The sequence below is a fragment of the Festucalex cinctus genome, chromosome 17, assembly GCF_051991245.1.
Source record: "Festucalex cinctus isolate MCC-2025b chromosome 17, RoL_Fcin_1.0, whole genome shotgun sequence".
Classification (NCBI taxonomy): domain Eukaryota; kingdom Metazoa; phylum Chordata; class Actinopteri; order Syngnathiformes; family Syngnathidae; genus Festucalex; species Festucalex cinctus.
This window is the reverse complement of record NC_135427.1, coordinates 17,479,723-17,507,110: the sequence shown is the minus strand read 5'-3', so window position 1 is coordinate 17,507,110 and position 27,388 is coordinate 17,479,723. Positions and strand designations below refer to the sequence as shown.

Below are 27,388 nucleotides of genomic sequence, written 5' to 3'. Positions count from 1 at the left end.
ATATTAAATGCAAGTGCAGCAACAAAAAAAGTCTTTTTTTGTCATGTACCTTTTCCCTTACGTTACATTATTGCGGATCCAGCACAACAACCACACAAGCTTCTCCTGTTTGCAGCGTAAAGAACGGTAAGAATATTTTGTTTCTTCACATTGCAAGAAGTAAATATGTTTATGGTGATTTTTATTCATTTGTAATGTGCACAACAGTGAGAAGACGTGGAGATGATGATGATGATGATGATCCATCCTGGTGATTTGTGTTCATCGTGTTTGCACAAAAGGACGACAATGCTTTCACCTGCTCGACCACACCCAAAGAAAGTTTGCGCCATAAAAGGTGGACAAGACTGCATACGAACTTGTAAATAACTCAATTTGGAAAAATGTTACATTTGGAAATGGATGCTTGGATAATTTCATAGTTAGATCATTGTGTTTTGGCATCAATATCGTTTTTTTCTGAATTGTTTTTTTTTTTTTTTTTTTGGAAGAAATAACTGTTTATCTTTGACCTGTAATAAAAACATAAAGTATTGCTGTCAACGTTAATTTTTTTTACTTGAAATGAATCTTTTTCACAAAACACTTGCTATGTTTTTTTTTTTTTTGTGAACAAAAAATGTTGTACCATACATGGATGTTTTTTTTTTTTTTTAAACGCCTTACTATACATGGTTGTTAAAAAAATGCTTTACTAAACATGGTCGTTTATATATTAAAAAAGAAAGAAACGCTTTACTATACTTTTTTTTTTTTACGTTTAAAAAAACCCGGCCTTACTATGTTTTTTTTTTTTTTTAATAAAAGCTTTTGATGATAATTTACAAGAACAAAAAGATAAACCAGCCTTACTATACATGTTTTTAAGAAAAAAAAGAAACCTGACTGAATTTGACGGTCAGCTGTTGGCCCTCTGGGGGCCCCTGCTGGCTAAAGGGCCCCGAGCAATTGCTTGACTTGATTAATGGCAAACTACACCTCGTTTTTTGTTTTTTTGTTTTTTTTTTATTCTAAGAAAAATAAAAACGTACAGTTTGTGGACTCTAGTTTGAGAAGCAGTTTTAGGGTGAAAACTTTAACTTCCTGATGAGCACTGATGAATCAATCGCCAGACTGACTTGTTCTTTTGAAAGCAGACAAAATGTCGTCTGGACTTTTTTTTTTTTTCTTTAAGTGTTTTGTGTTCACCTCATGCCCTTTTTTTTTCTCCTGATCTCGGTTTTGTGCAAATACCAAAATTATTTAAATCTATCCAGATGTGGTGTGGTTTGTGTTGGCCAACAAACAGTTTTGCCAACGCGTGTCATTCCAATGACAGCTCGTCAGCGAGCTCTGGAGAAGCCTGATGACGATCCTCACCCACTTTGGAATATGGAGACGAAGTGGAAAACAGGCTGGATCGATAGTGTGCCCCGAGGAAGGACCAGGGTTTAACAAACACTGTTCGAGGCCATCGGGTTCAAAAGTTGTTTGGAATAAAAGTCCTCCACACAGAAATGAGTGGTTTGCGTGCAGTACCACATGTCTCCAGAAGACGGCGCACGGTTTCGGACATCAGTATTTCGGCTCGTATGTAATTGTTCAATAATGTGATCAAACAATAAGCGTGCCGTGATAAGACGCGCATCATTAAAGCCGCCAATATAGTCGTCCGTGTGGTTGGTGCTCAAAGTCGTGGTGAATGATGAGAGGAAGCAAGTGAGAGACGATGCAATACTGCCCTCCTGTGGGTGACTGGAGTAACTACATTCAGAGTGGGAAAAGGGTTGACTTGTTCGTGAGCTGTTTAAAACAATCATTCGATTCCTACTAGATTGCGTAGCCGACTATCAGGATGCGGGAATTGAAAGTAATAGCCATAAAAAAATAATTACAAAAAGAAAGAAGCATTTGATGCCGTTAAATTCTGGTGAAGGTTGGGGTGCCCCTGAACAAGTCAACTCAATTTCGGATTACAAGATAGATACTCATCACCTTCATTAATTTTTGCCGAAACCATTGTGAGCAGCTGGCCGAATGGAATAAAACAACGACTCCGGCACCGGTGTTATCGGGTTCGATCCCCGCGTCTCCATCATTTTCAATCATTTGAGAAATAATCCCATAAAAGCAGGAAAGACCTGGTATCGAACACGGCACCTTGGAATCCGGGAACTTTGTTACAAACCACTCGGCCAAGTTTCCGCGTCTCTAAAACCGGATCCTATCGCATTTGTTGGCTTCATAGACTCATGCGGAAATCCTACAAATACAGAAGGTAGAGCGCCGAGCACCTTCAATTATGATGGCCGAATGGTATAAAACTTTGCCTCCGGTTCAAGCTATTCGGGTTCGAACCTCGCTTGCGCAGCCTCCAACTAACATAAAGACGAAATGGAAAGGTTGCAGAAAACGAGGCTTGAACACGAGAACAAGTGAACCGAAGGCAATGTCGTATACCACTCGACCATCTCGGCTTTGACAACATTCGGATTTTCGGTTCTATTCATAGAATCAGTTGTATAATTCGCGGGTCACCATTTGTCCCTCTATGGCATAATGACGACTAGAAGGGAAAACACCAGTAAGCCAATTTGGGCGAATGGTTAGCGACACGGTCTCCGGTGCAGACGAGCAGGGTTCGAGCCCCGCGTCAGGCAAGACCATTTTTTTCTGAATTTTGAAAGACATTGTTTTCTTCTCTTGGTTAAATAAAGCTTTTGAAAAAAAAATTGCACGTGATGACGAAAACCTATTTAAGGTGCCACTAATCAAACGAGCGACCTTCCTTTTTCCTCACCAGCATGAAGTCGACATCGTCCGCCTGCTGCTCTCCACGCATCTCGGCAAGATGACCAAAAGCTTTGACAACAGGTTTGTGGAATTTAAAGTTCTTTTTACGCTGGTATTTTTTATATATATGCTTTAACATGTTGCCCTTTTCAGCGTGCTTGCTATCATGCTAACTAAAATGTTTGTTCCAACAATGAACGTCAAACACGTGCTTAAATGACACAAAGTCGTTTATTTGACATGTTTGGCAATAAATGCTTGCGGCCGGTAAGTACTTGTTTGTTCAAACTTCTTAGTTTATTAAACGGTACCTGGAAACTTAAGTAAGGCACTTTATCTTCCCCCTTTCCAGGAGAAGAGAACAGTTTGGCAGAAGGTAAGTTGCCAGCGTTTGTAATGAGAATCAACTTGAAATTTGTCCACAGGTTTGCATCTTGAAGCGAATGGACTCCCCTTGAAATCAATTTGTCTATTTGCCCTATTTCCCACCCCCCCCTCTCCATTGGCGAAACGTACTTGCCATATTTTGAAGCTAACTATGTAATGTCGGCGTGTTTTTCAGCCCAGCTAGCATGCCGCAGGTGTCCAGCTGAGTCCTGTTCTCGTCACTGGTGAGACACAAACACTCGTACACGTTAAAATTTGATTTCATGTTTTAATTTGTTCCAGCACATGGTGAAGATGACTGAAGGAGGGTAAAGGACATGTCATGAGACTGACACTGACCATTACTGACATCCTGCTTCTTCTTTTTTTTTTTTTTTTTTTTTTTTTTTTGCTTTTCCTGTTTGCAGGTAAAAATGGCCTCTTGACTTGAAGCAGAGCTGCCTGAGGACCAAGAATTGTGGCCATGGCTGGGTTTGAGCAGGCTGCAAAACAAAATGGCTGACGTGAACATTAGATAAAACATATTTGAAAATGTCTTTTTTTTTTTTTCCTATTTCCCCCCCCCCAAGCTTCATTGAACTGCGCTTCACTCAGGACCCTCAAAAGGTACATTTACCTTTTTGTTTTTGTGCTGAAATCTTGACGTTGATTACCTTCTATTGTCCACTAGGTGGCGCCAAAGCATTTCTGGTCATGGAGAAACTGGCTGGCCACAAAGATCCTGCAACTTTTTTTTGTTTTGTTTTTTTGATTGTTGCCACATGTTTAATAAAGTGAAGTTGAAGCTTGCCTGGTTCTCGTGCGCTTCTTTTCAATGTGACTTAACTGTTCTTGGTTGGCTTCCTGTGAATGCAGCGTCGTCACTGACGGTCCCAGATTTGACTCACAGGTTCGACTGGGCCAGCTTCTTCTTGATTATCCTCCAATGTGGTTTCGAGGAGGAACATGGCGGCCTTCCTGGCGATGCAGCCGTGTGAGCGATTTGGCCCAACGTTGTGGGATCCCTTTATGTGCTGGTTGGTGAGTTTCATCACATTCCAAAAACGTTTGCTGCACAAGTTGACTTGACCCACTGATGTGGTTTTTGTCTTTAGGTCGGCACCATCTGCTCCTGCTGGCTCACGACTTCACCTGCTGACAAGGAGACACCAATTAAGCCATCCAACTTCAATTTTTTTGTTTTTTTTTGTAGTCTTAAATTTTAAGGTATTCATTTTAATTTTTTCCCAGTTCGCTATTTTTGTTTAATTTCAAGTTTTTGTTTCTAAATTCAGTCTTTATTTTCTTTTTTTTTTTGGTACTTTTTAAATTGTATTTTTTTCCAGTTTGCCCTTAACATGTAAAATAAATAAAATTCACATATTTTCTCAACTCTTGTAATACAACCAAAACATTTCTTGAAATGTTTGATAAAAATGTATCTGGTAAAATAAAGGGGTGTGGCCAAGTTGAACAGGAGGTGGGGTTATGCAAATTACTGAGCAGGAAGGGATCTGATTGGTGGTTTCCTAGTTAAGTAGCAAAATCTGATTGGTTAGCTCTGTGAGTGGGTGGGGTTTATGCAAATTACTATCGGCCAGTGATTTGCATAAGTGGGCGTGTCTATGCAAATTTGTCTTTTTTGTCCATTTCGAGAGTAAAAGTGGGTGTGGCTATGCAAATAAATTAGCATACAGCCAGCTGATTGGTTGATTCTGAGGGGTGTGGTCAATTATACAAATTAATTACATATTTTCCAAGAAGTAGGTGGAGCTATGCCCCTTAATTTGCATGATGAAATTTAATCGGAGCAAAAATGCTCTTTTTTCGGGCCTTAAATGGATCGCAAGTGGATTGTTCAAGTTGTCCTCGAAGAAGTTTTGGCCTCCAGTCGGAGCAGGCTTCCTCGATCCATGCTTAAAACGTCGCCACCTGGCCTTGAAAAATGAAGCGAGAAAGCCAGCTCGGACAGGAGGCCAAAAATCTTCAAAGACAACCTGAACAATCCACTTGCAATCCTGTCAATACAAGCACCTGAATGCATCACACACACAAATTGTCACACTTTGAACACGTCACAGAAAGAAGACACAGAGACGCTCGTTCCACTTCAACAATATATTTGACCTTTTTTTTTTTTTTTTTTTTTTAACATCAATTTCATATTGCGCTCACGTTACAAACACTGCTTGCGCCATGTTGTGTGTGCGTGATGTCGCGTGAGCGCAAGTCAGCCATCTCGTCATCGGACAAAAAAAACAACAGACAATAACGTCAGTCAATGCTTCTGGACATGTGCGCAACATTTGTTTTCATACTATTATTTTCCACAAGTGTGCAAAAATAACATCCATCGATTGATTTAAAAAATACCTGAAGCATTATTTTTGCAACAATTGTGCACAACAATAGCATTGAATCGAGCACACGTTCATAAGCATCGAATGAGGTTCTGCTGCGTGTCGTACATCAAGCAAGAGGCTTCGTGACATCACGCACAACATTTGCCTTCAAATAGCGCACGCACACACCTGTCCATGAGCTGTCAATGTAGCGCGGACGGACGCGTGTCCTCAAGTCTGTCGGCCGCGTGTTCGGCCAACACGTCCGCCGTCCTGACACAAAACAAGCAAAAACAAAATGGTCGTTCACATCAAATGACTCACAACGCAGCTAAGCCCAATTGCAAGATAGCACAACCAAAAAATACAAATAAATGACAGTAAGTCATGATGCCAAATTGTCATTAGAAATGTCTCAGTTAAAAATTATAAACAAAGGCAAGTATGTGCAATCATCAGTAAAAGCAGAAAAATTTTTCAAACTATTCACATGAGCATTTGAAGTCGCACGCATGCCTTCAACACATTAAAGTTGACATCATCTACCTGTCAATCAATGAAGTCCACTTTGTCAAGAAATCAGACAGAGTGTACCTAATATTTGGACACTTGATTAGGTACACTTGAGGCTATCGACTGACACCTCATCACTTGTCTATCAATTATCATAATCTATATACATGAGTCAAAACAACAAGCTAACAATTTGGTCATTTTGGAAAAGTCATTGGCTACATGAACGCAACCAAAAAAAAGCAACTGACTGACAACTCTCCATCGGCCAAACACGATTCATCGACTGCACAACGCCGACACACGCAACCACAAAACAAGTACATCGTTCAATGCTCATGGACATGTGCTTTTAACTTCTTTTTTTTTTAAACAAATAGTATTTATTTTAATAAGCAGGCACTTTTTTAAAATACAGTTGAAAAATTTTTTGCCTCGACTTATCTTCTTTTATTTTAAACAAATAGTATTTATTTTAATAAGTAGACAATTTTTTAAAAATCATTTGAAAAAGACGTTGCTTTGATTTAACTTTTTTTTAATAAATAGTATTTATTTTAATAAATAGCCATTTTTTAAATACATTTGAAAAAAGTTGCTTTGATTTAACTTTTTTTAAATATTTATTTTAATAAGTAGACAATTTTTAAAAAATAATTTGAAAAAAGAAGTTGCTTTGATTTAACTTTTTTTTAATAAATAGTATTTATTTTAATAAATAGGCATTTTTTTTAAATACATTTGAAAAAAAAAGTTGTTTATATTTTCCAATTAATTTAATTCATTTTTTAATCATTTGTGATTTTTTTATTAACTAAAGCACAAGTTGCGAAGCATTGAATGTTGTTCTGTTGTTTGTCCAAGTACATCAAGCAGCAAGTCAGCGTGCACTGACAAATGACAAAGTGGCATCAGACACACCTGGTCAAGCGCACAGTATGTGAAAAAAGTCGACTCACCTGTAGAAAAGAAGCTTTCCAGGTGTATGCTTGTGTCACAGAGCCATCCGTGTCCCAAACGGCCTCCATCTTGTCAACAAAACACAAAAGGAAGCGGTCAGTCAAGCTCATTTGCATAACAGAGCTGCTCATTTGCATAAAACAAAAAGTTTTCATACAACTGAAAAACTCTTAAATATTCACATCACTACTTCCTAAATGTCATATTATTCAAGTTTTGACGATAATCTGTCTGTTGATGATTTTTCATAGAATGCAAGGTGATACATGGAGTCAGCAAGCAGGTGAGTGCCTTCCAAACTAAGCCACGCCCCCTCCCGCTCACTCCGCTCCGCTGACTCCACCCTTCTCACGCCCATCACCCGCACAAGACCGGCCTTCGCCAACAGGTCCTGCCCCGCCCTCTGGAACTTATGCTGCATTCGAGGACGGTCGGACTTTTCCGACTTCAACCCAGGAAGTTTGTATGGCAACGCCCAATTGAATTTGGAAATCACACTTGCAAAAAAGTAGTCCAACGTCACCTACGGACTACAATGTGACGTCACTCTACAACGGCGACCCATTTGGAAACACAACTGATCTGAATATATGACTGGATAGCCGATAGGCTGATACTTTTGAAGCCGCAATGACGCCATATTGCTCCTCCCAAGAAACGTTTCTCGGTATACAATCCTATACATTTACAGTATCGAAATTGGAGAATATTTGATACTGTACTTAGCATAAACAACATGATCTCTGATATTTTAAATTCATTAAGCATAATAGAACTTCAGACATTTTACAACTTGCCTTAAATACATGTAGAAATTATATGTTTAATGATGTTTACAGGAGGAATCATTTATATTTTATTTAATTAAGGAATTATAACTGCCTACGAGCAGCATGTCTCCTCTGTACGTATCGTGTATCGTTTATACAGTAGTCTGCTCGCGAGGTGGGAGGAGCAAGATGGCCGCCCTGTGACTTCAACAGCTTGCACGGGCGTGTACGGGCTACCGGCTATCCAGTTATATATACAGGTTACTGGGGAAACGCAGACCGTGACTGGTAAAACACAATTTAATCGAGTATAAAACTAGATAGCTTTCTTCATTCATAAATAACCGACATGACTTAACGTAACACAACGTAAGTGACGGTATGCCGTTATCTCCCTGCATGAAATTATACGGGGAACTACTAAACTGTATGAAATGCCTATAAAATATCAAAAACAATAAATAAAGGGAAACTGCGAGAGCGCAAGTTTTCTGGGGGTCGAAATGAGTTTTGAGGACCGAAATAATAATAATAATAATATAAAAAACAAAGTTATCATTATGCACCAGTTTGGTCGTTTACTTTCGGGAACGCTTTCGGGAAAAAGCAAGTCGGATAAATTCCGAACATCCTCGAATACAGCATCAACTAATCCCACAAGGCACCAAAAACAATCTAAACATTTTCAAATGCTCAAACTAGATTTTGTTTTATCCCGCTGTCTGTTATTTTTTTGTATTTATTATTATCATCTCGCACTTTCTCGTTTTTGACAGAATAAACACATTTTACATTGGCAAATCGTATCGTGTCGTGTCTCGTTAGATTGGGTAAACGCACATAAATGTTTTTGTTCTAATCGAGTCAATCGAGGACACCCTAAATATGAGACGATGGTTCTTTCTAAACAAAATACGCTTTTAGAGGACCATGCAGCGAAAACGTGGAAAAGTTGAGCACGAATTACCTTTTCACAAGACGTCGCCACTTTTCTTCAGCTGACGTGCAGTAAGACGAGCAGCAGCCGACGTGGAGACAATATTCCTTCATTGTGGACGCCTCCGTGCATGTAAACAATCAAAAAAATGTTGACTAGCGTGCTAGAATCAAACAAAACGCCAAGCCAAACTTTTTTTTGGCCAAGCAAAATAATTCATTATTTCCTTTTCCGGGTGGTGTTTAACTTCCGGGTCGCTGCTGAATCGAGTCGCGAACTAGTTAAATTATTAATAAAAACCGTCTGAATAACAAACTACAGGGAAATATTGTCATTAATGTGTATCAAACGGTACATCCAGAATTAAAAGTTTAAACTTTAAAAATTTTGAATAAATCGGAATTGCAACTGTGCATCCGCGGCCACCGGCTTATTATGCTTCCGGTTCAGTGGTTGAATCTTACGGAGCCCCTAAGGTGACATGGTAGAAAAAAAACAACAACTTTGCGTTCCCTCGCAAAGATTGCGTTCCCTCGCAAAACAACTTTGCGTTAACTTTGCGAGGGAATGCAAAGTTGTTGTTTTTTCGCCTGCCATGTCACCTTCGCTGCGCCGTGAACACTTCCGGGTCATCTTCCATGTGAACAAAAGCGACGAGGATGGAACGTTTGTAAACATGAAACAAAACAGTGGGAAAGCTTTCCCAAAGCGACTGGAGCATGTATTTTTCCACTGCTTTGTTTACACGTCGCTTTTGTTCACATGGAAGATGACCCGGAAGTGTTTTCGGCGCAGCAAAGGTGACATGGCAGGCTAAAAAAACAACTTTGCGTTCCCTCTTAAAACAACTTTGCGTTCGAACGAAAAAGATTGCGTTTGCGAGAGAACGCAAAGTTTTTTGCGAGGGCACGCAATCTTTGCGTTCCCAGATTGCGAGGGAACGCAAAGATGTTTTGCGAGGTCACGCAAAGTTTTTTTTTTTTTTCTACCATGTCACCTTAGGGGCTCCGTACCTTAGGGGCTCCGTAGAAAATAAAGAAAAAAAAAATTACACTTGTGAAATGTCTATAATAAAATCAAAACTTTCTTTCCAAGTTCAAAGATTTACAAAATAGTGAGAAGTCATTTTTCCAGTGGAGTAGACATGGTTTTGTTTTAAAATATCTCCATTTGTGAATAAAGAATTTCCCTAAAAGCAACATAACATTCAAAACAAAGATGTATTCTCCGGAGTTTGTCAACTCACAAATATCGCGAGAATTCGTCTTGCTAGAGCAAGGTTAATGTAGTAGGGCATTAAAAAAAAAAATATATATATATATATATATATAGTTGGGCCTTTTTTTTTTTAACGAATCATTGTGCTTTATGTGATGCTATGTTAAATAACTAAACTCAAGTGATAAAGACAGAGATACATATATTTTCCTAATCTTGTAAGTTCAGTTTTGCCATTCACGGTCTGCGTCTCCACGGAGGTCGCCATTGTTGAGTGACGTCAGATTGAAGCCGGTCAATGAAGTCCCCCCCCCCACCCACCCCCACCACCACCACCAACTTATTTGGAGTTTAATGGCAATTTTCCTGGTCAGAGATGGGGGAGGGAAACTCCCACTTTTTTATTTTCCTGAAATTCAGCACAAGTGCACACAGACCTGCTTCTTGACACTTGGATAACTGGAGCAATTTGAAAGACGTCATTTATGGCATCGTTTCAGCAAACAAGTAGATTTTGAGTTTATGTATTCTGTATTTATTTAGTTTATTTCGTTTATATATTTTGAGTTTGATGATGTCATTGTAACTTGGCTTACTGTTAGCATGAGCACTAGCAAGCAGAAGCTAGCTAGCATGCAGTCATACTCCAAAAAATGCAGAAATGGTCCATTGTGAGTCAAGACGGTGTAACACAAGAGCATTTCAAGGGACAGACACAAGCAGGATTTTTGTCACCAGCAACGAATGGAAAAAACAAACCAAAAAAAAACATTTCGAAAAGGCAGAAGACAATCCATTATCAACACGCAGCATGATGAATATTAAATCGACAATTTGAGGAGAAGATGCAATGCTTTTTTTTTTTTTTTGAAAAGCACGTCAGATGATGGTCGTCACAGCAACGCGGTTAGCCGTCAATCCATATCCTTGATTCTGCCGGAAGTTGCAGATCGCAGCGCCTCCGGAACTCCTGACCTTTCTCGTGCAACCACGTGTTGGCCACTGACCACACAGACAACGGGATTATTATTATTATTTTATTTTTTTTACATAGTGGACCATGACAGTTCCAGAAAAAAATAAATAAATAAAAATTCCATGGGAATGAGTGAATGATTCTGTAATCCTGAGTTATCACTCGGGGTGTCAGGCGATTAAAATTTTGAATCAGAATTAAATCCCATGACTTCAATAGTTAACTCACGATTAATTGCAAATTTTATATACAATAAAATTATTTTCTAAGTTTTTATACTCTTGTTAACAAAAGTGGAAAAATTTAGTTGAAATTCAGAGAGTGATACCGATTTGTGTTGGTCATTTTTCTACCATTAGATGGCATCATTGCATTTGTGAGAGGTTGGTGACAGCTCTGTGCACTTTTCTTATTTTTCTTTTCATATTAAGAGCTACCTCATCTTTAACATTAAGTTTATTGCTGCTAAATTTTGACATGGACGTGTCTACTGCATTGCGACTGGAATTCACCTACTTTCCAAGTAAGGGGCGGTCATTAATCTTGCGTTTAAATTTTTTTGTGAAATTAAAGAAACCTTAAATTACACGTTCGTAAATCCCCCTCCCCCCCAGTCACCATCTCCAAACTCACCCCACTTGCTCCCCACCAGAACAGGACAGGCAGCATGTTGGGTATAATGGTCCCCGTCTCCGCTGGGGAGAAGATTGTACCAGAACACGGCCGAGCCCTGCACGGACACACAAAAAACAGAAACAAAAAACCATTGGAAACCCTTGACACAAGCAGTTGCTTGATTAGGTACACTCGAAAATGATGTACGACCACGTGGCGTCATACTGAGCAACATTTATAACGGACACATTTCATTATTATTTGTTGACTATTATCTCACAAGCTGACACAGTAGAAGAGTACAACACGCCACTGGAGGACTTGTGGTTCATTTGGGAGGAGAAGATGAAGAAGATGATGATGATGATGATGATGATGATGTAGAAGATGATGAAGAAAAAGATCAAGTGGAAGAAAAAGATGATTCAAAAGAAAAAGGGGAAGATGAAGATGTAGATGAAGATGAAGAAAAAGATGAAGAAGAAGGAAACGAAGAAAAAAAGAGGAAGAAGAAAAAGAAAGATGAAGAAAACAGAAGAAAATGAAGAAGACAAAGATGAAGAACAAGATGTAGAAAATGAAGATGAAGAAAGCGAAGAAGAAAAAAGATGCAGAACAAAATGAAGAAAAAGATGAAGAAAACAAAGATGAAGAACACAAAGAAAAAAGATGAACAAGATGAAGAAGAAGAGGAAGAAAAGAAGATAAAGAAAATTAAGAAAATGAAGAACAAGATGAAGAGGAAGAAGAAAAAGATGAAGAGGAAGAAGAAAAAGATGAAGAAGAAAAGGAATAAGAAAACCAAGAAGAAAAAAAGATGAGGAAGAAGAAAAAGATGAAGAGGAAGAAGAAAAAGGTGAAGACGACAAAGAAGAAGACGAAGACGACGAAGAAGAAGAGCAAACCTTGATGGGCCAAGAAACAGCGCCCATTCTGGGGAAAACGGTGGCGCCCCCTGCCGGCACGTGACTTAACTGCAAGCATAAAAAACGAAAACCATGAAAAGCTGTCCTAGGCTTTTCCTTCCTGAAAAGTGACTCAAGTCAAGTGAGGTGCGCTTGAACCGACATAAAGCAGCCAGGTGGCGATTCGGTTTCCTGTTCCCAAGTTGGCGTACGGGTTTTTAACCTCTTTCTGTCAACACAACAATAACACATTTGTTTACATGGCATAAAAAATGTGACCCACTTAATAGATACAAACATTACACTGCATTATTCGGGTCAAGTCGCAACCTTTCTACTTCTGGCAGCGTGACTTCACAATAAAAGCATGTTTGGTCAGTCACTTTTGTTGAACTGTCCAATGTTTAAAATGTTTTATTAACATGTATTAAGGGCTATGACACATTCTTGAAAATAATATAGTGTGTGACAGACTCACAGAAGATATTTACCTTTTGAAAGTCTATATGCGGTTCATAGACTCCGCCCACGCCATAGTTGGCCACCTGCACAAACAAAACAAACTCGTGTGTATTTGTATTGATTGATTGATTTTTGTGAACAGTTCAAGATGAAGCGGTGCGGACCTGCATGGACTCGGCGGTGGCCATTTCCAGGCCGGTGACGTAACCCACTCTCCTGATCAGCTTGCTCACCACCGGGTGCTGGTTGTTGCGCAGCCACGCGCTGACCACCAAAAAAATGATCAGTCAATTATTACCATCATTATTATTTGAGGCAAAAGGAAAAAATAAATAAACCTCCAAGTAATCACTTGAGTAAGAGTCAATGAGGGGGAAAAAAAAAAGTCAAGTCAAATAGCAAATGTGCAACTTCAGACAACCACAAAAATGCATATGTTTCATTTTTTGGAAACTAACAAAAAAAGATAAAAAAAAAAAACTGTTCTTAAATGAAATTTAAAGGTGTAATAAGATCATATTTTGTCTACAATGAATGTGATAACGTCATATTTCATGAACAATTCATACATACAAAAAAAAAAAAAAAAAAAAAAAAAAACAGGCAACGACCAATCACAGCTCAGCTTTCTGACCAAAACCAGCTGATCTGTGATTGGTTGCCTGCTTCCTTTGTCACAGGTGATGTCGACAACAAGTAGAAAAATGTCACTTTTGAGAGGTATTCATTGTACGCCAGTGTTTCTCTATTGCGGTCCTCAGGCCCCCCTAGCCAGCCTGTTTTCCATGTCTCCCACTAGCAACGCAGGTGAGGATCGTTATCAGGCTGCTCCAGACCTGGTTGATTAGCTGTCATTGGAATCATCTGCATTGGGAATTGGGAGACATGGAAAACAGGCTGGCTCGGGGGGGCCTGAGGACCGCAATTGAGAAATACTGTTGTACGCCAACAATAATGAAGAGGGGGTCATCTGTGGAAAAATTATGAAATTCAACTGAAAAAATGTGACTCAGTGATTGTATTTTAAAAGAAGTTTAATTAAGAAGATGACAGAAAATATGTAAATCAGGTATAAATGTAAATAAATGTGTGTGGATGTACGTTTATATGAATATTTACTCATCATGTGCGTGTAATATGTTCAACACTTCATTTTTGGGAATTGATTTTATATGTAGGGCTTCATAACAATATATCTGTGCACTTCAGATAAACACGTTTTGTTTATTTTTTATTGTTGAATTTTTATGTCCATAAGAACAACTTATGAGTATATTATTACGATACAAGTATTATGGAGTAGGACTAGATAAGTTTTTGTACTTCTTCCATACTCCTTTTTGAACATATCAATTATGATACTATTGACAATTTTTTTCTTCTTTTCTCCTTTTCTTTCAAATTTCAACTTGTATTTCATACTTGTGATGTGTTTATGTTCATATGTTCAATAAACCAACCAACCAACCAACCAAAAAAAAAAAAAGAAAAAAAGAAAAAAAAATGTTATGAAATATTCAATAATATTTTTAATAAATGTCAAAAAGGTCAATGGACAATGGGACAGGACAATGTTTCCCCATTATGTAAATAGTTAAGCATTTCCTACTTCTCATTGTTGCGTCAGTTTGTGCTGTATTTTGTGTACTGACATATAATTACAGCACAATTACTCAAGTATGCATTAACATCATCAAGTACATGTAGAGAATGGTAGCGCGTTACGATGCCCTGCCCTGCCCTGCCCTGCCCTGCCCCCGCACATGATCGCTTGCGTGCAGTCACTCGTCCTTACTTTTGTGAGATTCTGACTCGAGATGCGTAGTTGGAGTTGTCGGTGGTGTTTCTCACTTTGGAGCGCGCCAGCTAGCTCGTCCGTCACACCGTTGGTCGACCACAGACAGACAGACACAAGAGAGAAACACGACAACATGAGAAATCAATAAAAAAAATGTTCATAAACATGTCGTAGCATACTGACTTTGGGTCTGGCCAACGTTTTGATGGTTTCTACATCGTGGTCGGACGCCACGTCGTGATAGCGAACGAGGCGGGGCACCTCCCACAGGTCTTCCTCTTTGGCAGGACTGATCAGGAGGTTGGGATGGCGGCGGTTGTCATGGTAACGGCAGAAGAGGCGGCTCTCGAGCAGCGGCGTCTGTCAAGAAAAAAAAGCAGCCGAGAGGTTTTTCACGTTCAGTCTGAAACAGGATTCCGGCACAGGGGTGCACCCGTCACGATTTTCCAGCCGATCTTCTTAAAAAACAAAACAAAAAACAAAAAAACAAAAAAGTCTGACATGCTCATCTTAATTTTTGCCGATCCACCCCCCCCATAAAAGCAACATTCAGAGTTCCAATCTTGTTTTACTGCAAAACACTGGACTATACCTGTGAAATAATACAGAGGGGTTATTTTTTTAGAGCTGTCATAATTAATTGATTCATCGACAAATAATCAGTTATCAAATTCATTAACAATTTTTTCCAATATATTTGATATTTTGTCAAATAAAGATGAAAGCCGATTAATCACCTCAGGAGAAGTTGCTGACGTTTTCAGACCGGTGGGAAAGATCAGTTTACTTTTAAAAGGTATCATCCGATCACCAATCCCCCAAATTTATCTCATTTACTCCCAAAAACGTATTAATACCTTCTATTTTAAATATTGCCAGTGTCCCAAAGAGATATTTATACGTTTTTTTTATGCTAAAGCATAAAGAACTGAAGCAAACAGTTGAAGCAATGGTAGTTATTGCAAAAATCAGCCAGCAGGTGGCAGCAGAGTATAAGAGATCAACCAGGGCCATGTTGCAACAAGCTCTTTTCTCCACTGTTTTCAACAGGAATGGAAATCGGGGCCTACACATCGTCCGGCCAATCGATCAACGGGTGGGTGGATTAGTTGCCGTACTAATTTCACGCCGATTCCTCTCACCAACTCAAGGCTCTCCCCGCGACACAGCCCCTTGTAGACGGTGGCGTTGTAGGAAGTGGGACCCGGCATGGGCTTCTCCGGCACAATCGACTTGTTGTTGGCCAGCTGGTACTCGTAGTACTTCTGATTCTTAAGGGCTCGCTCGTTGACTGGGTCTAAACAAACAAACAAACAAACAAAAAAAAAAGTGATAGGAGTGTGACGATCTCGATATGGGGAAATGCACACAAGTCTGCAGGTGAAGAAGAAGACTCATCAGCGCACTTTGACTTGTGGAAGACATTTATCTGACTCACTTTTGCATACGTTTCTATGAAAAATGTCGATGATAGTGTCAATTTTAACATTGGAAAACATATTTTACGTTTTTTTGAGCAATAAACATAACTACATGCATTAAAATACAGCATTTAATAAATGTCTACATATGCCGTCGGTCATTTTTTTCCCCCATTTTAAATTATGCAAAAAATTTATTGATTAGAAAAAGCACGATGTGCATGTGCAGTGAATATAAATTTTTGAAGACATCCTCGTAACATTAAATGTTGAAAAAATTAACACCTAACAGGTGCGCTTCAAATTTAGCGGGCAAAATATGTTGGGGAAAAAAGCATTTTTAAGTCAGTGATTAATCATGACTAATCAAAATTCTAAGATGTGATTAATCTGACTAAAAATTTTAATTGGTTGACAGCTCACAAGGCATGTTTTGGCCTTTCCATGTTTCAAATCCACGTTACTGGTCACATGAAGGGTCAGACTTTTTATTTATTTATTTTTTTAGTATGAGTATTGGTATCGACAAAAAACAAACAAAACAAAAAAACACAATCTATCTCCGATATTAATTTCCATGCCTGTCGTGATACAATCCAAGTGTGGAAATTAGTGGCCATAGCGTGCGGAGGACTCACCAATCTCCAGCAGCTGCTTGGTGGAGACCAAGGCGCGTTCCATATCGCCTTGCTTGTAGAGGCAGTAGCTGTGGTAGTCGAGGAGGGTGACGGGGTTGACTTTGACGGGCGTCTTGCCCTCGCGCATCTGCAGGAGGGCCTGCCCCATCCACAGCTCGCAGGTGTGGAAGTTCCTGTTGCCGTACGCCGCCAAGCCCAGGTCGTAGCAGTCGTCCACTGTCAGACCGCCGTCCAGTCGAGACGTTCCTGCGGGGAAAATAAGTATACTTATACAACCTTCCATTCCACAGCACATACATGTAAACATGTATTTACGCGATGTGATTATCGGTCGGGCCGATTAGCGGTGCCGATATTTGGCATTTTGACAAATATCAGCAGCGGCCTTTTTACACAACTGACGGCCGATAACGATGGTAGCCCACCAAGGTTATTATAGTTAACAAAAACTAACAAAAAAAAAACTAACGACAGCAAAAATGTCCTTCGTTTTCGTCCTTGGTAATTAATTTCATGCATGAGCCTTTGGGGATGATTTGAAATCCAATTTTAAATATGGGAGATTTAGTTTTATATTAATCGCCGGAATAAGGACATTTGAAAGTGTGTGTGAAAGTGTGAAGTTTGAAAGTGATGTCAGCTGGCAGCAGCCAAAAGAAAAGCACCAAATGACATTGCTCTCATGGTGCTTTTGAAATATTGCACACAAGTAATACGCATTAAAATTATAATAATAATAATAATAATAATAATAATACTGAAACTAACTAAAACTAAACTAAAACGAAGCATTTATTAAATAACTAAAAGTAATAAATACTAACAGAACCACCCTGAAAAGTAATTACAACTAAATTTAAAAAACAAAACTCACTTAGAAAAAATGATGCCAACACTAGGATCTCCCTACACTTTTTATTTAAAACATAAAACATTAAAATAATAATAATAATAATAATAATAATAATAATAATAATAATAAAATAAAGGAAATGATGTTGAAATTTTGGAAAACTATAGTAGAAAACTTCGGGGAACTATTTACTAGCTATTTACTAGTTATACTTTCTGATGACCCTGGAATTGCCCCTGTAATTTTTGTTATATATTTTTTAAACACATCTGTCAATCCTTTATACGTTTAAAATTAAAAGAAAACGTTTTTTGTGACACTAATAGTTTCTCTTTTACTGCAAATAAATATTGGTTTGAAATATCGGTTATTGACTTCCTTGACTACTAATAATCGGTATCTGCCTTGGGAAAAAAACCTGAATAATTAATAATTTTTATTTTATATATATATATATATATATACACACACACACACACACACACACACACACACACACACACACACACACACACACACACACCCCCACACACACACGTGGCAACAAATCTGGTGGTCCTACTCACCTGGCAGGTCCCCTCTGGCGAGGGTGTCGGTGTCCAGCTTGTACGTGTCCTGAAGCCTCAGGAGGGCTTCGGCCACACCCCTCTGGTCCGCCTCGTTGGGGAGGTGCTTCCTGCTGGCGTTCAGGTTGGACACAAAACCTTGGAACACAAAACAGTCCAGTTTTTTTTTTGTTTTTTTTTTAGCTCCAATTTGCCGGACAATCGTGCTCATGCGCGCGTGTTCACCTTGGGACACGTTGCTGCGCACGAGCGCCTCCAGATCGCTCCACTCCCTATTGAGCCTCTTCAGAAATTTGAAGGCGTTGACGGGGTGGCTCAGGAAGACTTCGGGCTCCTGGATGGAAAACGCCGACAGGTTGGACAGCTGCTGGGACCACCTGAGTACACGCACGCACAAAAACAGCTGCACCAAATGTGGACGTTTTGACAGTGTGCGGCGGTGTCGAACCTTTTGACCTTCTCCAGTTTGTTCTCCTCGGCGCTGATGTAATCCTTCAGCGAGGTCAACAGTTCCTGCTCCGTGTACAGCAGCTCCGTCATCTGACCTGATAGTCATCGGCACGCTTATTTTTACACTTGTGCGACAAAATCTTGCGATTTCACAAACCACCGATTCACCATATTTCAGTTGTTTTTTTTGTTTTTGTTTTTTTTACTCCGATCAAAAATACTAATTTGGACAAAAAAAAGATTATATAAGATTGAGTTGGTCGTGTTGTGTATGTCATCAGCATGTCAGCATGTTTGCTACTAATGGTGTTATTTCATTAATGAAAAATATTTTTTGTGAACACACATTATTCACCAGACTCAAACTAAACTACAACCTAGGCCTGCTCAATTATGGAAAAAATAATGATCACGATTATTTTGGCAATAATTAAAATCACTATTATTCAATTCAAACAATTATTTTTGACACAAAACAAGATCATGTTTAAGCATTTAAAAAATATTATAGACCAACTAAAAAACCAAATACTATAAATTATGTAAAAATAAATAAATAATTAATTTAAAAAATAAATAAATAAATGCTATAAATATGTAAGTTCCTTTTGGACCAAACAGAATTTATAATATATATTTATAATAATATATATTTATTTATTTATGTTGAAGTGCAGAATGTGCACTGTGCAGAAGGACAATCATTTATTTTTTGGTACAAATAAGAAAATGTTTGAACGTAAAAAAAAAAAAAAGTGAGACAAATAAAATTATTTGAAACACTATAATTATGCAAGTTGATTTTGAATGAAACAATTATTAAACTGGTTATTTGAAAAAAAAAAAAAAAAAGGTGCAAATGTATAAATAAAAAAAACCTCCAAAATTAGTATTAAGAATATTTTTTTAACGATTATGCTAATTTTGTAATTGTGGAGTATAATAATTGAAATTGTAATTTAGATTAATTGCACAGCCTGACAACAACACTCATTCATAAATAATAAGTGGGACTAAATCAGTTTGCATTTCCGTCAACTAATGAAGATGAGACAGAAATGTACTTTTACTTCATAAAAACTGTACTTAAAGGGATACTTCACTTATTTAGCCCATTATAGCAATAAAAACTGAATATTTTGTCTATAATTAATTTGATACTTTCATCATTTGTCACGTAGAAATAGTAACTTTAAAATCACATTTTTGCAACTTGCTGTCGACTGAAAATGACATCACAAGGACGCAGGTAAGCAATCACAGCTCACCTGTTTTCTAGGTTTGGTCATGTGACATTCACAAGCTGAGCTGTGATTGGTTCCCTGAGCCCTTGTGATTTCATTTTCAGTCGACAGCAAGTTGCAAAATGTGTTTTTAAAGGTATTAATTGTACGTGAAAAATAATTAAAATATCACATTTATTATAGGCAAAATATTCATGTTTGACTGCCATAAATTGGTAAATAAGTCAAGTATCTCTTTAATAAAAACTGGACTTAAATCTACGGACATTTTAGTTCCTGAACAAAAACGAGACGAATATGATATGATTTTGTCAAATCTTGTCTATGCTAATCTGTCATGTTAGTAATACGCCCACTTTCAAATCTGCAGCTAACGAGTGCAACATCCACAAACATGTGGGACAAACGGGGAGGTGGAGTCACAGTGAAAGGTTTAAAAAAAATAAAAAAATAAAATAAATTGATAACATTTTGCTTTTTGGTGTCTTCTCTTTTTATTATCATCAGTACAACAGAGGGAAAATGGTGTATTACTAAATAATAATAGTAATCATAATAATTGAGCAGGCTCACCTATGGAAGTGTAGAATTCATCAGCAGCCGAGAAGGAAAAGCTGATGAGGATCAACAACAAGCAGCTGACCTCCATGTCTAAACATAACATAGATGATGATGATAAGATCATTATTCATAAGTGTACTGTACACGAGTTTCACGTCATGGAGTTGGACTGAAGCGCCACATCATGAAGCCAGTGATGAATATCATTTGCCTTTTTGACATTTCAGACGCCAAAGCCCCCCCGTCTGCCTGCCTCTTTTGAGTTGGTGATCCTCCCTGAGGCTGCTGAAAGAAATTTTGAGAGTAAACGGGCGTATGTTGCTGGGCGTCAAAAACACCGTGTACACTTTTTTTTTTTCCCCCCCCCCCCCCCCCCCTCAGGTCTTGAAAGCGGACCGGCCCGGTTCTTCCACTCTGTCATTCAAGAATCTTGCGAGACAAGTGACACAAGGTAACCTCGAAATATTCTTTGCCAACACTGTCTTGCTTGTTTAAAAAAAAAAAAAAAAAAAAAAAAAAAAAAAAAAAATTAAAGAAATGTACCAAAGCAAAATAGCTAAAACAAAAACAAAAAAAACAAACACAAAAAAACAGAAAAACAAAAGAAATGTAGCAAAAGCAAAACTAGCTAAAAAAAAAAAAAAAAGAAAAAAAAGTGAAATCTTGCATGACTTTTAATCCAACTCAAATGAACGTCAGTATGAAGGGATTAAAAGTGACCAAAAGATGAGAAAAAAGAAGAAAAAAACCCCGTCACAAAATATTTTAGGACCATTTCCATGGCAACAAGATATTAACAGCTGGGACACAAACATATCCACATCCTCGCCCCTCGTTTGTATTAGTTTTAGTTAATAAATGCCTAGTTTTATTTTAGTTGTAGTTAGTTTCAGTATTAGTTTTAAGAAAAATGTGTATTGTGCACAGTATAAAAACAGCATGGGAGCGACATCATCTTTTAGTGCTTTCCTATTGGCTGCTGCTCGATGACGTCACTTCTGTGTGACACACTTTCAAATGTCTTTTTTCCGGTTCATATCTAAATAAATGTACTTAAAATCATATTTCAAATCATTTCCAAAGACTCATGCATTGAATTAATTATCAAAAACGAAAACCAAGGACATTTTTGCTATCATTATGAGTTTTAGTTTTGTAAACATCAAATGTAGTTTCAGTTTTAGCTTTTTAAAAATCCTTTTCATTTTTATTTTGTTAACGAAATAGTTTGTTTTTTAGTTTTAGTTAACTAAAATAACCGTCCTCCAAACCGATGATGCTGTCAACTTTGCAATTCGGCATTGTCAGCGTCACGAAGCGTCAACAATCACAAAACGTTGACTTGGTTACAAGACGACGAGCTGGCTGGACGAGACGCCCGCAAGGTTGATCATTCATTGAGGTCAAAATGGCGCAAGATCCATTTTCCAAACAAGTCACAAGCGACACGAGCGGCTCAACAAATTCCAGTGTTGCGTTTTTTTTGTTTCGTTTGTCCGTTTACCTTCTTCTTTGCCGCCGACTTGAAGCCGCTTGAGGAAGATCGTCACCGTCAGTCGGTCGCACCTTTTTTTGCACTCTTCGCCGTCGTCTTTTCTGTTTCATGAGCATATAAAGTCCAGGAACGAGTTTGTCTGGACTTACCTGTTACACATCATCATTAAATATAGTTTGGGAGCTTTTGTTTCACCTTGGATGAATCGAGGTTGACATTCATATCTGGCACCTCCCCAAATGAACGCCCCACCTACATTCAAATATGTCGGTGACGTCATCGTGTTTTTCAGGTGCTCTTCTTCAACAAAGGAACATCATTTTTTGATGATGATTTGATTGATTCCACATCATTCAGTTAAGGTCATGTTAGTACACAGTTACTTTTGTTTTGTTTTTGTACATGTGGAGAAGTGATTGTGTTGTGCCACGAACATCCTGACAATAACAGCAAGACTTACAAGTCGTTCAAGATATGAGCCACCCCTCGTCGGATTTTCCTGGCCTTGAGATACAAACAGAAAATGTCAGATGAGTCACAATCTCGTCAAAACGGTAAAATGAATTCCCGACAACTTGGATGTCGCACGATCTGTACGTCATTTCATTTCCATGCCGCGTTTGGCACCTCTTGTGGCGTTGGTGATACAAAAAAAGTCAATATTAGAAAAAAAAAAAAAAAGACCTAATATTAAAAAACAAAAACACAATATTCGTCTTTTGTACATTCCTACAATGAAAATGTAAATATTATATCTATAAAAATCTATATTGAGGCACTTACTTTCAGTTCCTCCACATATTGACTCGTCACGTTCCCCTTCATCTGACCATTAGCGTGGATTTGAAACATATAATGGGTCAAAACATGCCTGGTGAAAATTCAATTGCACTTAATAAAAAAAAAAAAAAAGAAAAAAAAAAGAAAAAAAAAAAAGAAAAAACGGCCACCAGAGGATGCTAAAACTGCACAAATGGAAATCAACCTCATTTTTTTAACCGATTTGTTGGCTTTTAATATCGTGACATGACGACGACGATATATTGTGGAAGTTTTAATGTCACACGATATCACGATATTTGCCGTTATCGTTACATCCCTAATATGTACACACTATAAAAAGTACAGACAAAGGCATTCTACTTTTGAAAAGATTTCTTTATAGTTTTTAATGTTATGAACGTCAACATGGCCACAACATAATTCCGCATGTTTCATTTGAGAGAGAGAGAGAGAGAGAGAGAGAGAGAGAGAGAGAGCGAGTGAGAGAGAGAGAATAAAATTATATTATTATCATATCATATCATCATATCACCTGTTTCCTAGGTTTGGTCAGCAAACTGATCCATGATTGGTCGTTACCTACTTCCTCAGCACAGGTGATGATGTCATCTTCCATCGCCAAAAAATTTAAACAATTTTTTTTTTTTTAAAGGTATTAAATTGTACATGAAAAATAATGACATGATAAAGTTAATTGTAGAACGTGTTTTTCCTGATGAAAATGTCTCAATGAGTCAAGTATCCCTTTAAGCTTCTGGTTTCACTCCATGATTTTTTTATGATGATGTCTGAAATTTTGGTTTCAGTCTGCGTTAAAAAAAAAAAAAAATAAAAATCTCGTCTGCGGCGCTCACTTGGAGGTGAATCCCGGCAGCTGCAGGTTGTGTCCCTCCTTGGCCTCGAAGAAGGTGTAGGAGAGCGTGATGGTGTCCACGCGAGCCATCCTGGGATCCGTATCGAACTCGGGGTCGATGTAGAAGAAGACGGGCATGTCCACCTCCTCGTGAGGGTTCAGACGCTGCTCCTCGAAGCAGAAGCACTGAGCAAAAAAAAAAAAAAAAAAAAAAAAAAAAAAAAAAAAAAACGATTGGGAGACGCAACGTGATGCGCAGGAGATTCTTTTAAATAAGATAGTTGCCTACAAAATAAAAAACAAAAAAAACTTGTCAATTTAAAAATAGATAGTCGAAAATATTTTAACTATTATATTACAGATATTTTAAAAACTAGTTATGTAATTGGTTCATTATTCATTTAAAAAAAGAAAATAAAAATGTAAAATTTACGTAATACATAGAACTATAAATAAAAGATTGCAACTTTTTTTATCAGATAGTTAAACAAATAAAAAAAATAGATGTAATTGGTTAATTATTCATTTAAAAAATGAAAATAAAAATAAAATTATGTAATACCTAGAACTATAAATAAAAGACAGCAACATTTTGTATCAGATACTTAAAAAAATAAAAATAGATGTAATTGGTTAATTATTCATTTAAAAAATGAAAACAAAAATATAAAATTTATGTAATACATAGAACTATAAATAAAAGATAGCAACGTTTTTTTACCAGATAGTTAAAAAAAAAATAGATATAATTGGTTAGTCATTTAAAAAATGAATATAAAAATATAAAATTTACGTAATACATAGAACTATAAATAAAAGATAGCAACATTTTTTTGCCATTAAAACAAACTATTACGTCATTCTATAAAAGCATAAATTTATATATCTCATATCTCATCGATATTAAAAATATATTAACTATTTATTATAATATTAGATATTTAAAAAAATAAGATAATATAAATGGTTAATTATTCATTAACAAAAATGAAAGTAAAAATATAAAATACATATAACTACAAATACAAGATAGCAACCTTTTTTTTTTTAACCATAAAACTTTTACGTTTTTCTGTAGAAGCATAAATATATATATCTCATTAAACTGTGACCTAATTTATTTTCAATAATAAAGTTGTCAACAAAATATTAGCAAAATAGAAAACGGTAGTCAATTTAAAAATAGATATTAAAAATATTTCAATTCTATATTATAGTACAGATATTTAAAAAATAGATATGTAATTGGTTAGTCAGTTAAAAAATGAAAACAAAAATGTTACATAATACATATTTTGCTTTTCTTTTTACATTGACGAGCCTACGTGTCCATTTGAAGAATGAAAAGCGGCGGCCAGTGAGCACAAAAGTGAAGCGAGCCGGGCTTACCTGGATCTTGTTGAAGTACTGGCCCGCCTCGAAAGGCACCACGTTGTAGGTGGAGATGCCGATGATGGGTTTGTCTGTGGGGTTCTTTGCCTTGTAGAAGGCCAGCGCCGTCTCCCCCGGCACCATCTGCAAGACGGGCTGCCGTCAGCGTTTCGCAAAAAAAAAAAAAAACGGGCGGGCGCCGGCCTTACGAAGATCTCCGTCTGCTGAGGTCGGAAGTTCCACTGGATGCTGGCGTGCGTGTCCGCGTTGAAGGTGACTCTGATCACGCGCTCCCTCACCGGCATCATGCTGCTCACCAGGTCCGAATCATGACCGGCGACCGCCGCGCCGCCAAGTCCCGTCGCCTGGCGAGGGTGTGTGTGTGTGTGTGTGTGTGTGGGGGGGGGGGGGGGGGGCACAAAATCAGCATCATAAACAGGACCACGGGATGATTTTTACTTATTATAAATGCTTTTTCATTCATCATTTATGCTCTTTTTATTTACATTCATTTTTCTATAAAAAAAATTATTTACTTGTACAGCACAGTATGTATGTGTGTATATATATATATATATATATATATATATATATATATATATATATATATATTTATTTTTTTTCATTTATCATTTATATTTTTCGTTTATTATAGGTTTTTTTGTTTTGGTATGATTTTTACTTTATTACAAATGCTTTTTCATTCATCATGTTTTTTTTTTATTTACATACATTTTCCCCCCCCCCATTAAAAGTATGTTTTTTAATTACTTATACAGCACAGTATATATTTTTTTCATTTATTATGCTTTTTTGTTTTGGTATAATTTTTAATTTATTATGAATGCTTTTTCATTCATCATTTATGTTTTTTTCCCCCATTTCAGGTTATTTTTTCCAATTAAAAGTATAATTGACATTTTATATATAACAGTATATAATTTCTATCTGCGTAATGCAATGTAGTGGCGCAACAGGACTGACACAGTTGGAAAGCTCTCATCGAGACAAATCCGCAGATGGCCGTATGTCCCCGGTCGGATGTCAGGTTCGAGAGATACTGGTGCGCAAAGACCAAAAAAATTAAACAAACCAAAAACTACGCTGAAAAAAAAATCTCAATAAAATGACTTTTAAGTTTTGACAGTATTGGAGACTCTTCCAAAGAAAATTCCAGGACTGGTGTCACAAACTCCGTACAACAAGATTGACACCACTCCTGGAACTTTTCTGACACGCCTCACTGCTCCATCCCTTCCCTCGAACCCTCGCACACGCATTCACCTGGCAGTAGAGCCTGTAGAGCGGCACGGCGGCGTAGGACAGGCCGAGCATCGCTACGCCGGTGGCCGCCACGTACGTCAGTACCGTCTTGTTGCGAGCTCCCCGCCGCTCCTCGTGGCTCGGAGGACGCTTTCTGCTCTTGTGCCCGCGGACGAGTACGTGCGGGCGCAGGGGGAGCCTCCGCCACAATAGGAAGTGCAGCGGCTGCTTGGCGTCCCAGTGAAGCTCCCTCAGGCATCTGGGGGAGCCACCGAGGCCGCTCAGCGACTGGCGGAGGAGCGAGGAGAGCAGCATGGCAGGAGGTGGACCACCTGCGGAGATGGACAACAGGTCAACACCGAGGATTGTTATTTCTATGTCCTCGTTTGGGTTGCAGGTGCACTGCAGACAATCCAAAGTGGCGGAGTACACCTTGGAATGGTCGCCAGTGCACGGCAGGGCACATTCAGAGCAACAATTGACTGAGTAGGACACATATTGTTGACACACAACCGCTACCTTAATTGTGCTTAAATCTGTCACTTATGTGACTGAAGTCATTATCGATGCATGTTTAAGTCCCACAAATGTCATGGGAAGCATTTAGGTATACAATTTGATTACAAATCTAAACTGCTGTTCAAAACAACAAACAAACAAGCAAACATTCAAAGGTGTTATTAATTAGCACGAGGACAAGTTTGACCTGAAAGCGTCCAGCTCGTCCGATCGCTCGCCACGAAAAAAATAAATAAATCGTATATGAACTAAATCACGTAGTACTGAAACACACTTTACATAATAAAATCGTCACGTGCTAATTTTGATTAAACTCCGACTAAAGTTTGTCGTCATTCAGCAGGAGAGGAGCACAAACCAGTGGACATGCTTGAAGGGGACACATTACACAAGTAACCGGCGTGTTACGCCCATTATATTCCGTCTCCGGCAGCGGTCACAAAAAAATGTTCCGCTTTGAAAAAACAAAAACAAAACAGTGTCGTACGATTATTATACCTAAACAGGAAATTATGTATTGTATTTTTTCCCTCTATTGGTTCCAAAGATTCAGTAATTTAAAAGAAAAAGAGTATTTCTCGGGTCGTTTTGGACCAAATTCTGAGAATACAAACGTTCCGCTTTAGACCACAATAACTGATTGATTGTCAGAGTGTAAAGTGGGCTTATAGAAAGCATAATGAACATATATATATATATATATATATATATATATATATATATATATATATATATAT

At 37.9% G+C, this 27,388-nt stretch overlaps 2 protein-coding genes and 3 long non-coding RNA genes across 9 annotated transcripts in view; 2 read left to right on the top strand and 3 right to left on the bottom strand.

The window, feature by feature from the left end:
- Nucleotides 1–1,251, top strand: part of LOC144005209 (uncharacterized) — a 1,431-nt gene extending 180 nt beyond the window's left edge. Inside the window, exons 1-2 of the long non-coding RNA XR_013279525.1 lie at nt 1–126; nt 208–1,251. The exon at nt 1–126 is cut by the window's left edge and continues 180 nt beyond it. This is a non-coding gene — a long non-coding RNA (uncharacterized LOC144005209). The remainder of the gene's footprint in view (nt 127–207) is intronic.
- Nucleotides 1,252–2,718: 1,467 nt separating this feature from the next.
- LOC144005537 (uncharacterized) lies at nt 2,719–3,948 on the top strand. 4 transcript variants are annotated; one of them, XR_013279606.1, is made up of 6 exons: nt 2,719–2,853; nt 3,000–3,039; nt 3,125–3,148; nt 3,335–3,383; nt 3,729–3,765; nt 3,830–3,948. It is a non-coding gene; the product is annotated as an uncharacterized LOC144005537 (long non-coding RNA). The 4 variants fall into 4 exon arrangements; XR_013279603.1 differs by having other exon boundaries at nt 2,926–3,039; XR_013279604.1 differs by lacking the exon at nt 3,000–3,039 and having other exon boundaries at nt 2,721–2,853.
- LOC144005536 (uncharacterized) lies at nt 3,568–9,171 on the bottom strand. 2 transcript variants are annotated; one of them, XR_013279602.1, is made up of 5 exons: nt 8,691–9,171; nt 6,953–7,021; nt 5,670–5,753; nt 3,776–4,293; nt 3,568–3,641 (listed from the first exon to the last, which is right to left on the bottom strand). It is a non-coding gene; the product is annotated as an uncharacterized LOC144005536 (long non-coding RNA). The 2 variants fall into 2 exon arrangements; XR_013279601.1 differs by having other exon boundaries at nt 3,776–4,290; nt 8,691–9,170.
- A 1,077-nt stretch (nt 9,172–10,248) lies between these two features.
- Nucleotides 10,249–22,095, bottom strand: LOC144004955 (prolyl 4-hydroxylase subunit alpha-1-like). Its single transcript, XM_077502707.1, has 16 exons — nt 22,058–22,095; nt 21,872–21,963; nt 20,380–20,457; nt 18,561–18,657; nt 18,338–18,489; nt 18,113–18,250; nt 16,694–16,939; nt 15,777–15,931; nt 14,818–14,994; nt 14,632–14,702; nt 13,001–13,100; nt 12,866–12,919; nt 12,538–12,603; nt 12,375–12,443; nt 11,488–11,584; nt 10,249–10,880 (listed from the first exon to the last, which is right to left on the bottom strand). The coding sequence occupies exons 1-16, from the start codon at nt 22,078–22,080 to the stop codon at nt 10,786–10,788; spliced, it is 1,710 nt and encodes a 569-aa protein (XP_077358833.1). The 5' UTR covers nt 22,081–22,095; the 3' UTR covers nt 10,249–10,785.
- A 143-nt stretch (nt 22,096–22,238) lies between these two features.
- On the bottom strand, nt 22,239–27,072 carry cox11 (cytochrome c oxidase assembly homolog 11 (yeast)). The gene is made up of 5 exons (XM_077502708.1): nt 26,839–27,072; nt 26,154–26,464; nt 25,079–25,234; nt 24,888–25,013; nt 22,239–23,684 (listed from the first exon to the last, which is right to left on the bottom strand). Exons 2-5 carry the CDS (start codon nt 26,445–26,447, stop codon nt 23,496–23,498), a joined length of 765 nt encoding a protein of 254 aa, XP_077358834.1. The 5' UTR covers nt 26,448–26,464; nt 26,839–27,072; the 3' UTR covers nt 22,239–23,495.
- Nucleotides 27,073–27,388: the final 316 nt, after the last annotated feature.